The sequence below is a fragment of the Dipodomys ordii genome, unplaced genomic scaffold (assembly GCF_000151885.1).
Source record: "Dipodomys ordii isolate 6190 unplaced genomic scaffold, Dord_2.0 Scaffold209, whole genome shotgun sequence".
Classification (NCBI taxonomy): Eukaryota; Metazoa; Chordata; class Mammalia; order Rodentia; family Heteromyidae; genus Dipodomys; species Dipodomys ordii.
In genome coordinates this window covers 1,439,231-1,451,732 of record NW_012267425.1, presented here as the reverse complement: position 1 = coordinate 1,451,732, position 12,502 = coordinate 1,439,231, and the positions used below count along the sequence as shown (strand labels likewise).

At 53.1% G+C, this 12,502-nt stretch overlaps 1 protein-coding gene across 1 annotated transcript in view; it reads left to right on the top strand.

Moving 5' to 3' along the window:
* Nucleotides 1-3,808, top strand: part of Abcd1 (ATP-binding cassette, sub-family D (ALD), member 1) — a 27,170-nt gene extending 23,362 nt beyond the window's left edge. Inside the window, exons 8-10 of the mRNA XM_013035300.1 lie at nt 1,965-2,049; nt 2,289-2,414; nt 2,517-3,808. Of these exons, the coding sequence (XP_012890754.1) occupies nt 1,965-2,049; nt 2,289-2,414; nt 2,517-2,751 (446 nt within the window). The 3' untranslated portion in view covers nt 2,752-3,808. The remainder of the gene's footprint in view (nt 1-1,964; nt 2,050-2,288; nt 2,415-2,516) is intronic.
* The last annotated feature ends 8,694 nt before the right edge of the window (nt 3,809-12,502 follow it).

Sequence of the window (12,502 nt, the reverse complement as noted above, 5' to 3'; positions counted from 1 at the left end):
CTTCAGCTCAAGGCTAGCGCTCTACCACTTGAGCCACAGCACCACTTCTGGCCTTTTCTGCTTATTTGGTGCTGAGGAGTCAAAGCCAAGGCCTCCTGCATGCAAGGCAAGCACTCTACCTATGAGCTACCTTCCTGGCCCTCCCTGAGACTCTTATCTCTAACTGAACACCAGAAAATAGGAAGTGGCACTGTGGCTTAAAGTGGTACAGCAATAGCCTTGAGCAAAAAAGAGTTCAAACCCCAAGACTGACCAAAAAATCAAAACAAAACACAATAGCTGGGCGCCTGTAATCTTAGCTTCTTAATGAGGCTGAGATCTGAAGATTGCAATTTAAAGGCTGCGTGGGCAGGAAGATCCACGGGACTCTTATTTCCAGTTAACCACTAATAATCCCAAAGTAGAGCTGTGGCTCCAGTGGGAGGATGCTAGCTTTCAGCACAAAACCTCGGACAGTGCTCAGGTCCTGAGTTCAAGCTCCAGGACTGGCACAAAACAAAAAGGAAAAAAGACTTACAGAGGGCTAATGCTTTTCTCCATTGTCCATTGTATCCAGAGAGGTAGGAGAAGGCAGCCCGGTGCAGGGCAGAATGGAGGGCAGCTTGGATTTTCTTGAGACATTTAAGCACTGAAACTCCACTTCCTTCCCTCCCTTGCAGCTCTAGGTACCAGATGATCTTGAGGGGTAGGGGCACAGCTCAATGTATGCAGCACATTCCTAATAAGTGTAAGGCCATGATTTCAGTCCCCACTACCACCAAAAAAAATAACCTTGAACAAAGCCCTCATTTCTCTGCCTTCGTTGCAGAATGGGCCGAGCACTCTCTGCAGCAGCCATCAGTGGACTAGATCCTGGAGAGGGTTCATGGTAGAGTTTAGGAGTAGAATAGGATAGGGGATTAGAAGCATGGCTCATTTAGCAGAGTGCTAGCCAAAATGAGCCAAAGCATCGGGTACCAGGTTCAAGTCATGGTCTCTGACCAAAAAAAAAAAAAAAGGAAGAAAAAAAGAAAAATAAGTAGAATGGGGTATGTATGAGAGTTTATCTTAAGGTAAGTCCCAAGAGAAGTAGGCCACAGCTGGGAGGGGCTGTGCCTGGTCCAGGCTTGGGGATCCAGGCTATCTAGTAGGTCATTCTGCTGTGTGCAGCATTCATTTCTAAAATCACCTCATGATCCAAGACAGCCCAGGCTGTAGGGTGAAGGAAGTAGGAGGAAGAGGCAAAATGTGCTTGCCTCTGTCTTCCAGGGATGATTGCATAGACTGTCACATGGGTGACACACACTCATCTGCCATGGGCCAGTCACATGGTTACACACTTCACCGTGGGCAAGCTAGAGAGTGTTGTCTTGGTGCTCAGCTGCCCTGTGCCAGGAGAAACCTTCTAGTTCCACAGGGAGGCACAGTGGATGACTGCAACGGAGACCCCTCTTTCGCCAACCATCCTGACACTCCACCCCGCTCCCCGCTCACCTGCTTGCTGTACCATCCTGACACTCCACCCCGCTCACCTGCTTGCTCAGATTACCCTCCTGAGCAGGCCCCTCCCTTGGCGTGTGTGTTTGTGTGTGTGTGTGTGTATGTGTATGGCTGTCTTCCCCCTGGGTTTTTCTCTGTCTCTGTGTCTCTGGGTCCAAATTTCCCCTTTTTGTAGGGACACCAGTCTACCCCCATGACCTCACCTTCATGCTCATTTCATAAAGGCCCTATTTCCACATAAGGCCACATCCAGAGATACTAGGCGACTAAGACTCCCAACATAATGTTTCTGAGGGGTCATAATTCTGGCCCCAACAACTCTCTTTCACTTAAGTGTCACAGGCAGGTGAATATATACAGCAGAAATATGTAGCTAGACAAGCTCCTCTGGGGTCAGACTGCCCCATCTTTCCATCAGTCCCCCCCCAGTCCCCACCCACTGGGCCCTTGTTGAATTTGAACAGAGCCCCTTGCCCCTTGCCCAGGTTGGGAGGCCGTGTGTGACTGGAAGGACGTGCTATCCGGGGGCGAGAAGCAGAGAATTGGCATGGCCCGCATGTTCTATCACAGGTGAGCCCTGGGGATGGCTGTCCAGAGTGGTCCCGAACCAACAGTAAGAACAAATGGGTGTTCCCTGGGGCCTCCTGTAAAAAAGAACACAGCTACCAGAAACAGCCTTGGTCCTAACAAACCTAGTAGGGCCACAGGCTACAAGGAGCAGTCCAGGGACTGGGACCAGGGCTGGACCAGAATAGAGCATCAGCAATGGAGGGTCCACAGCCTCTTCCCTTTGGCTCCTCACCTCCAAGGCCCAAGTACGCTCTCTTGGATGAGTGCACCAGTGCTGTGAGCATAGACGTGGAAGGCAAGATCTTCCAGGCAGCCAAGGATGCGGGCATTGCGCTGCTGTCCATCACCCACCGGCCATCCTTGTGGTAGGTGCCTTTCGAAGGGCTGCTTCTGGGGAAGAGTGGGGAGCTGCCACCTGATGTGGGGAGGCCAGCTGCCAGTGAGCTTGCTGCCTCTCTCCCAACCAGGAAGTACCACACACACTTGCTACAGTTTGATGGGGAAGGCGGCTGGAAGTTTGAGAAGCTAGACTCGGCCACCCGCCTGAGCCTCACCGAGGAGAAGCAACGGCTGGAGCAGCAGCTGGCTGGCATTCCCAAAATTCAGGGGCGCCTTCAAGAGCTCCGCCAGATTCTGGGCGAGGCTGTGGCCCCTGAGAAGCCCTCTGCAGCCAGCCTCCCAGGCTCAGGCCTCCCAACCTGACCAGGACCTGATTCCCAGCCCCCATCCCTGCCTAGGCTCTCGGATCACATGAAGGAAGCAACAGCAGCAGCCACCCTGCCCCCAGCACCTCTGCATGCCTCTCCCTCCTCCCAGGCCCCCTAGCCATGGGCCTGCCCCTCCCAGGAGACCCTAGGAAGCCCGTGTCCCTTCTCCTGCTTCCAACCTCACCCTGGGGTTTACTCCATGATACGTATGCCTGTTTAGGGCAGTGACTCCTTTACTTTTCTCTGGGGAGCAAGGATGGGGATGAGGGTTTCCCAGCCCTGACTCCATATCAAGTATGGTTGAGCCATAGCAAGGGTGCAAGGCCCATCACTGGCCCCGTTTACCGCAGCCTGCCAGAGCCTGTGGTGAGTCTGGCAATTGTGGGTCATCGCCCCTCCTGAAACTCAAATCCCCGTGACTTCCCGTGGCCCCTTGAAAAGTCTGCGATCCACGTGTCTGTTGCAACCCTAGCGAAGGCTCTTGTCCCCACAAGATAGGATGCCCTTCCTGCCATGGAATCAGCCAAATGGGGCGTGGGGTCAGTCAGAACCCTGGGCCTGTGTCCTCTTCTGCCCTGGTCATCTGGAGAGGCCTAGGGGAGATTACACAGCCTCCCCAAGTCCCCCAGCTCTCTCCCCGCTAGCCTTCTCACCCACTACCGCTTAGCTTAGTGGACTCCATTTGTTGTCTCCATTGCCAACATAAGTACCTACCTGCCAGCTCAAGGGGTGGCCGGGCACTGTCTCTTGGACTGCCCAGCCTCTGGTGCCAAACCCAGCCCCCTCCACTGCACCCCCCACCCTGCCAGCCTACACTGCCAGCCGCCACTGGGGGGGAGCCCTCTACCTGTCAGGAGGGAGAGAGGGTATCACTGTCCCAGCTTAGTGCCAAAGAGGGGTCACAGGGGCACTGTCTCTGCCAAGCCAGCCCTCACAGAGGGGGAGACCCCACTGCCACTGCGTGCCTTTCCCAAGCCTTCAGCCTTTGGGCTGAGGCACCCCTTTTCAGACCCCTTGGTCCCCAGCCCCCTCAGTAAAGACCTGTGGAAAACGTATTTCCTGCCTTGGTATCTGGTGGAAGTTGAGGAGATTGAGAAAGAGGAGTGGGCCCAAGCCCTCAGGATGGGAATTCATCTCGCTGCCAAGCCCGTCCCACCCACCACACGGTCCAGCACCTTCTCTGGCTGAGTCAGAATGGAAACGATCTTGGGTTACATTTCCCATGGCCGCAAGGAGGTTTAGCGGACAATGTTTTGTGAAAATACTGGCTGAGCCCAAAATGAACTCTGAGCCCCATGCTGGGGAGGAGGAGAGTCCCGCCAGCTCCCTGCAGGAGCAGCAGTGCTTGCCGTGCTGTGCAAAGCTAGCGAGTTGCCAAGAAGGGGGTGGGGTGGGGTGGAAAGGGGGACATCCCAGGCCAGAGAAGGGGTGGCAGTAAAAAGTGATGCTGAGGCTGAATCACAAACCAGCAGTGAAAAAAAAAAACCCCAGCAGTGTTGGTGCCTCTGAACCTTCTAGGAAAAAGAGCCGCTTGTGCAAAGGCCCTGGGTTGATGTTCTGTGCTGGGGAAGGAGGGGTTGTCTGGCAGGCTTTGCAGGTCACAGTGAGGAGTCTAGACTTAGCCAGGAGGCAGCCAGATGCCACTGAAGACTTCTCAGCAGGATGGAAACCACTGAGTTTTGCCTAAAGCAGGCCTCAGGACTGTGTATGGAGACTTGCTGGAAGCAGGCCAGAGCACATAGCTTCTGGGAATAGGAGGAGCAGTGTGGCCAGCTAGGGAAAGCTGAGCAGAGTTCCCACACTGCCCAGCACTCTGACTCTTGCTGTGTACCCAAGAGAAGCACAGCAAGCGCCTGAGTGTCCAGGCTGCAAAAGCAAAAGGCGGCACATCTTCAGTGGACAAGCATTCAGCTGTAAAAAGCAGTAAAGCCTGGCACTGATGGCTCATGCCTGTAATCCTGTCAGGAGGCTGAGATCCGAGGATCATGGTTTGAAGCCAGTGTGGGCAGAAAAGTCCCCGTGAGACTCATCTTTAATTACCTGCAAGCCAGAAGTAGAGCTTTTCTGTGGTAGAATACTATCCTTGGGCAAAAAAGCTCAGAGACAGCTTCAAGGCCCTGAGGTCAAGCCCCATGACCAGCACACACACACACACACACACACACACAAATAAGCAATGAAGCACTGACACATTCCACAATGTGCATGAACCTTGGAGACTTGATTCTAGGGAATAGAAGCCAGATGCAAAAGACTGCATTATATGATTCGATTTAAATGAAATGCCCCAAATAGGCCAATCCATAGAGACAGAAAGCAGAGCCTTGGTTTGCCAGGATCTGAGGCATGGGGAAAACATGGGGAGAGAGCCTTAGTAATAAGTACACAGTTTGCTTTTGAGGAGGAGGATGAAAACATTATGGAACTTTGGAAGTCATGGTTGCACAATACTGTGAGTTTACTAAATGCCACTGAATTGGACACTTTAAAAGGGATTCATTTTATCTTATGTGAATTTCACCTTAATAAGTAAGTGATAGAGGATTATGAATGGATAAATAGATACATAGATGGTAGGTAAATAAATGATAGATTCATAGACAATACACTGCTATAGGTTCCATGATTGACAGGTAAATAGATGGGAGAGATAGATGGATAAACAAGAGGCTAGGTGAGAGTAGGACCCTGACCACCACCTAATGCCTGAAACCCTGGAAGAGGTGTGACAGGCCCCGGGTTTTGGCTACAGAGTAGAGTGAGTGACAATGCCCTTATGAGGGAGAGGCAGAGCCAGGAGAAGATACAGTGCACGCATGGGGACAGTGAGCAGGTGATGAAGTGGAGGCACAGCCAGAGCTCTCTGCTGGAACTCTTCATGGGTCAGGAGCCAGCAAAGAAGCAGGTGGGGGTAAATTTCTGGTGTAGAAAGCCTGGGAGAGGGTTGGGAAGGTGGCTTAGTGCATGCATGCCTTGCATGCATGAGGCCCTGGGTTCGATTCCTCAGCACCACATAAACTAAAAGAAAAAAGCCAGAAGCGCTGTGGTTCAAGGGGTAGAGCGCTAGCCTTGAGCTGAAGAGCTGAGGGACAGCGCCCAGGCCCAGAGTTCAGGTCCCAAGATGAAAAAAAAAAAAAAAGCCTGGGAGAAAGCCAGGCTCTGGTGGCTCACGCCTGTAATCCTAACTACTCAGGAGTCTGAGATCTTAGGATTTCAGTTCAAAGCCAGCCTGGGCAAGAAAGTCTGTTAGACAAGTCTTATCTCTAATAAGGCACCAGAAAACCAGGAAGTGGCGCTGTGGCTCAAGTGGTAGGGCACTCGCCTTGAGTTGAAAAGCTGAGGGACAGCGCCCAGGCCCAGAGTTCAAGCCCCATGATTGACAAAAACAAAACAAGTTCAATGACTTCTTTGTATTTCCATTTGGATTTTGGATTTTTTTTGGGGGGGAAGGGGGTCCCTTTGCAGGGCCTAAACTCTGGGCCTGGGTGCTGTCCCTCAGCTCTTCAGCTCAAGGCGAGCACTCTACCACTTGAGCCACCTTCCCAGCCCCTGCATTTCCATTTTCAAAGTATGGTTGTATGGAACTGATGGCTTTTACCTGAAAAGTCCCCAGCTATGCATGCCCCATATACCCCAAACTAGACTTATTACCATCTCTTTCCAACCCAGCTCTGTGTGTGTGTGTGTGTGTGTGTGTGTGTGTGTGTGTGCACGCGCACGCGCGCATGCACATGCGCACGCTGGAACTGGGGACTTGAACTCCTGGCCTTCCTTGCACTATTGCTTAGCTTTTTCACTCAAGGCTGGCACTCTATCACTTAAGCCACAGTTCCACTTCTGCCTTTTTTGGTAGTTGATTAGAGATGACTCTCCCAGACTTTTCTGCCTGGGCTAGCTTCAAACTGAGATCCTCAAATCCTCTCTTGAGTAGCTAGGATCATAAGCATGAGCCAACTGCACCCTGCTCCAACCCGACTTATTTTTTGGCATCCCTTCTGGTGTTCCCGGCAAAACTCAGGATCATCCAATGTCTTTGTCTCATTATCCCACTTTTTTTGTTTTTTGTTTTGTCAGTCATGGGGCTTGAACTCTGGGCCTGGGCACTGTCCCTCAGCTCTTCAGCTCAAGGCCAATGCTCTCCTACTTGAGCCACAGCGCCACTTCCAGTTTTCTGGTGGTTTATTGGAGATAAGAGTCTCATGGACTTTCCTGCCCGGGCTGGCTTTGAACCTCGATCCTCAGATCTCAGCCTCCTGAATAGCTAGGATTACAGACGTGAGCTACCGGTGCCCGGCTTATCCCACCTTCTTATGTTTTACCGATTCAGTCCTAAAGTCCCTCTTATTCTTCAGTGAGTTCCCCAGATCTAAGCAGTGCCTGGCACCGTAAGTGCTGGGCAACTAAGAATGCCAGTATTTAGGGAGGTTGTAGAACATTACAGACTGACCATCTTCAGTGGGACAATAAACCATGAGCATCCTATGGTTAGAGTTGCCAAAGTCTGCAGCCAGACTTGGAGCCAGTCTGGGAGAGAGCACTGAGATTGTGCAGAATTTCACTACTCTGATAGTATTCTCTGGAAGAACACATTACATCTGACACACATTCCCTCCAAGGTACACAGAGACTGGCCAGAGGGGCTTAGTACACACAGTCACACTAAACCAATTTCCTGCCCTCACCTCGAGCATGTTTGGACTCATAAGCTTACAAGCCCTTTTCTACTTCTGCTTTCTGCAAGAATTCTGACCCCTATTGACAAGAGAAGGGCACTGCACTGTGACATTCTGCCTCAAGGCAGAACTTAACTCAGGCCTCAGAAAGCCAGCTGAAATATTGCCTTCTTTAATCCAGCTAAAATCTCCACCTCCGTTTAGGAAGACAAACATGCCCAACAAAAAAATCTAACTTTCTACTAATAATTCTTTATCAGGTCAGGCAGTGGTGGCTTAAGCCTATAATTCTAAACTACTCAAGAGGCTGAAATCTGAGGATCATGGTCTACACCGGCGAAACACACAAAGTCAAGACTCTTATCAAGAATTAACTAGCAAAAAGCTGGAAGAGAGGTGTGGCTGAAGTAGAAGAGCTCTAGCCATGAGCAAAAAAAGACAAGAAAGAGCATGAGGCCCTGAGTTCAAGCCTGGGTACTGGCACACAGAAAAAAAATTCAATGCAAGATGTGGAAAGGACTTCAAAAAAGATGGAACTCTTGAAAAAATCAAATTGAAATCCAGAAATGAAGAGCTCAATTGCCCAAATAAAAATTCAGTTGAAAGCCTAGCTGATAGAGGACACAAAGTTGAAAATAGGATATTGGCAAAAAGTACCTAGACATCCTGGCACCCCAGTGGCAGTAGGGAGAGGGGTACTTTCAGCGACACAAGCATGGACTATGATTGCTTTCTCCAGGCCTAGCCTATATGAAGCCCATGTCTCTTGTATGGATGTCTGTGTGTGTGCACACATACACACTCACATACCAGTATCGAACTTGCCCTCTCCCTTGGCTTTGTCACTCAATGCTGGCATGCTGCCTCCTGAGCTATACCTCTATTTCTGGCTTTTTGCTGGTTAATTGGAGATGACAGTCTCACAGATTTGCCTGCCCAGCCTGGCTTTGAACCTCAACCCTCAGATCTCAGCCTCGTAGGCTTACAAGTATAAGCCACCAGTGCCTAGATCCATGTCTCTCACCCCTGAGTCTCTTGTCAACATCTACAAATCCAGGCACCCAGGAAGTTGTCATCCCAAGACTCCAAAGGCCCTGTCGACCACTTCCTCCTGCCTCTTGGTTCCTCGGTCTTACTCTCTTCACCATCCCTCCCTTCTCTTCCACTGTGGACCCTGCCTATAGAATACAGGGCCTTAGCAGAAAAGGCTTAAGGTTGGGCTCCTACATTCTCCTGCCTTTGCCTACTCCACCTCCTACATCCAACATGAGGTCTTTCAGGATGCTACCACCTGCCATTTCCTCACCCACATCCCTCCACAGCCACCACTGGCTTTGGCCCTGGCTCACTACCTTCTCCTTTCTTCCCCCCAGGGCCTCTACACTCTGTATATGTTCATGTGTGTGGCCTGGCCACTAACCCTGACCTTTTTTTTTTTCTGCTTAAGGCTATCACCCTACCAATTGAGCCACGGCTCCACTTTCAGCTTTTTTTTGTTTGTTTTGTTTTGGTGGTTGACAATGACAGTTTCAGGGACTTTCCTGCCAGGGCTGACTTCAAACTATGATCTTCAGATGTCAGCCTCCTCAGTAGCTAGGATTACAGGCTTGAACCACTGGTGCCCAGCCCACTGCAGGTTACAACCCACTCTCTACAGACAGCTTCATGCGCTGGTCATGAGGGAGATTCCCAGAGTTTCCTAAGCACAGTGTGAGCATGTCTCTTATGTCCCCTCCTGCCCCAGACCTGACACCTTTACAGGTCGAGGCTGTATGGCCAGATGTATAAGTGCAGGGATTCTGCGCTTGATTCTAAGCCTTGTCCTTTACTAGCTGCAAAACTCCGTGCAAGTTTCCCAACTTCCCATGCCTTCCTTCCCTACCCGTTTGCCACCTGTGACCTGGGGAGAAAAAACTCACACCTTGCCCTGCATCACAAGAACTGCATCCGGGTAATATCCACCAAAGGGTATGAGCAAGCAAGCATGCTGTGGAAAGTTAAGGAATGCCCACACGCCCAACTTGTAGAAAGGTACTGCCTGTTCTCACTTGCCGCAGCCAGGTGCCTGTAAACCAACCCTCTGCAGCACTCACCAAGACCAGCAAAGGGCAGCAGCGTCCTGCCCTGCGCCCTGGGAAAAGAGGCGGGCCACAAGGGGCTGGGCTCCTGGGCCAGGCCGTCTGGGATGCGTTGGGCTGAGGCAATTGCATTGTGGGGAGGGAGGCTGGGGCTCCAGCGAGACACACTCCACACCTCCAGGTACTCCTAAGGCCTGCAAGGGGCCCGCTCAGGTAGGCAAGAGCCAGGGCTGGTTTGGGCAACGGGTATGGGAATCACTGGGCTGGGGGAGAAGCCAGAACCTGGGTATACGTAGCTTCCACTAGCTGCAGCCCGGCAGAAGCCATGAGGCACCAGCCCAACCCCTTCGGAAGCCCAGGCCATACTATCCCCAAGTGGAGTGGCACTGGAACTAGCAGATAAAGAATAGTGCTTCTGTCGTTTCCCCCCCTCCTGCACCACCCCCCACATAGGAGAGCTGGCACTAGCCAGGAGCAGCTACAGGATGGGGAGACGTCCTGCCTGCCTCCCCTCCCCCACAGCCACCTAACCGGCTGGGCCAGGTGGCACAGTCACCTTCTGCCCAGCTCTGGCTGCTACCAAACTATGGAGGAGGCAGGGACCCCAACCGTGACTCCGGAGACCAGCGGCCCCAAGGTACTCTGTAAGGGTGGCAGTAAGCCAAGCTCCCACTCCCCTCTCTGTCTCCTGCATGGAGGGCATCTCTGTCCATCCTAGGAGGGGTTTTTCCTGGGGGGGGGGAAGGAAGCGGACAGCCAGCACCAGTGCATGTCTGAAGCTGGGGTTTCATTCTGGTATCTGGGCCCCTTTTTAAGCTCAGTTTCCCCCCCTTTGCCATGCAATATCCCCCAGCAGCTTTCCCCACTACCATGCGGTACCTGGCACAAGTTTTGCCAGTCTCCAGGGGGCAGGGCTGGATGGAGACAGTCCTCTTCCAGGCGGGGGGGGGGGTATCCTCTGCACGGGGCTGCCTTTGTCGCTGCCTCCTCTGCCCCAGTCTGGACAAAGGCAGGCATTGAGGGCCAGGACTGGCACTTGAGCCAGGCACCAAGGCTACTGAGGCCGAGGATGGTATGCAGGGGCGCAGTGCCCCTGCCTCTACAGTGGAGGCTCTGAGGTCCACCCCGTGCCCTTCATGGGGACCCGGGGTAACTCAGGGAGGGCCACCCGGGGCTGGCACCAGAGCTGTGGGCCGAATAGGAAGGAAACCCTGCCCCCTTTGTCTTCAGATCCCAGCGGGGTGTCTCCCTGGAGGTGGGGAGCATCAGGGAGCCCCCTGGCCAGAACAGCCCGCCCAAGTGGGGGTAAGAGCACCAGATAGTGGGTCCGTGGCCTGGGCCTCCGGACAGAGGGGACATTGTTGAGGTGGAGGCAGGGCTGCCTTGGCCGGGACACTATTGACAAAGCTGCCAGCTGTGGTGGAGCCCGGTCGCCAGGCCCTTGCCCCCCATCCCCCACCTCCCCTTCCTCCCCCGGGGCCAGCATGAATGGGGCAAACCTCCACTATCTCCCTCCCACTCAGGACAATGCCCCCCACAGCCATCTTGTGCCGGTCACCACTGCCCTGGGGCAGCTGATCTGAGGAGACGGACCACACTGCCCAGGAGACACGACCGCTGTAACTCCTTAGTGGAGGTAAGTGCCTGAGCCTTGCATTCCCAAATATGTCTCTGGGAAAGGCAGGGTGGGGGGAAATAGCCCCAGGACAGGGCCTGGGACACTGGGCAGCCTTGGCGTGGGGGGGGGGCAATGTCCTGTACCTCCCCAGATGGCAGCCTCATCTCTCCAGCCACATACACCACACACTGCCCCGATATAGTCAGGGTCAGGGGAAATGCCGGCCCGTGCCCTTGCTGCCTGTGTTCCTGAGATAAGGGACTCTGTGGCCTTCCTGAGTGGCGTGGAGAACTCCACGCCACTGACACATGCCCACACACTCAGCTGTGTAGACTCCAGCTCAATTTAGAGACAGCCACCAATTCCTGCTCCCTTCCCAGGGCCCTGCCTAGGGTCTCTTCTGTCTGTCACTGAAGCGGCCAGCCAGAGCAGATCTGCTTATGGCAGGGATTTCTGCCCACAGCTGGAGGAGAGGCATGGCAGGAGCTGCACTTAGTGCCCCTCAGCGGAGGGTGTGGGACCCCACCCTTGCCCTCTAAGATCAGACTCAGTATCCCCTCTAGTCACGCCCTGGGACTACCTCAGTTCAGTTTCCCCTTCAGTCAGGCTGTCCTTCTCAAACTTTCTACATCAATATTCCTACACCAAGGCTCTTCTGATGCCAGGCCGTGACAGACCCTGACTGCTGGGGTCCATGGGGCTGGGGGGGACAGTCTGCACCCCCTTGCATCCTGCTTTGCCTCCTAGTAGTGTGGCATCCTTTAGCTGGCTCCCAGCTCTCCCTTTGCCCCTGTGCTGGCCACCCCCAGTCAACGGCTGTGTGTGGCATGCCCTGGCCACCTGTTTATTGCTGTCTTGTGGGACATATGTGAGGCCATCCCTGGTTATATTTTAGCTAGAGGCGAAGTCCTCCCTTGCTTCTCTCAAAGTTGATGGGGGTCTCTCTGTGCAGCTGAGACCATGAGTTTTCTCTCCCTGTCCTTTTCGCTATATATGGGTCCCCTGCCTGGCCACCAAAGAGCCTTGTTCCTCTTGTCCCCTCTCTTGTCTGAGTGGCTGAGTACAGGGCCATTCTGTGGCTGTGGCTTCCATTCACCTTGCTACTCCCATCTCCCTCCCCTTTGCTGGCCCCCTGTCATTCAGAGTCACGCTGGTCGCTGGTCGTACTCTTGTGACATTTCAGAATCTCCCCTCTCAGCCACATGCATATGAAGTAGAAGATGAAATAATTCTGTCGTTGTGTGTGCTCATGTGCCCGGGCACATGCGTACCCTCGTCCCCACCCGTCTCTTTCTCTAACTCATGGACACTTCCTTTGTCCTTTTTTTCCCTGTCCTTTTCTCTCTGGCTGCTTCTATCTGTGCTCTCTCTGTCTTT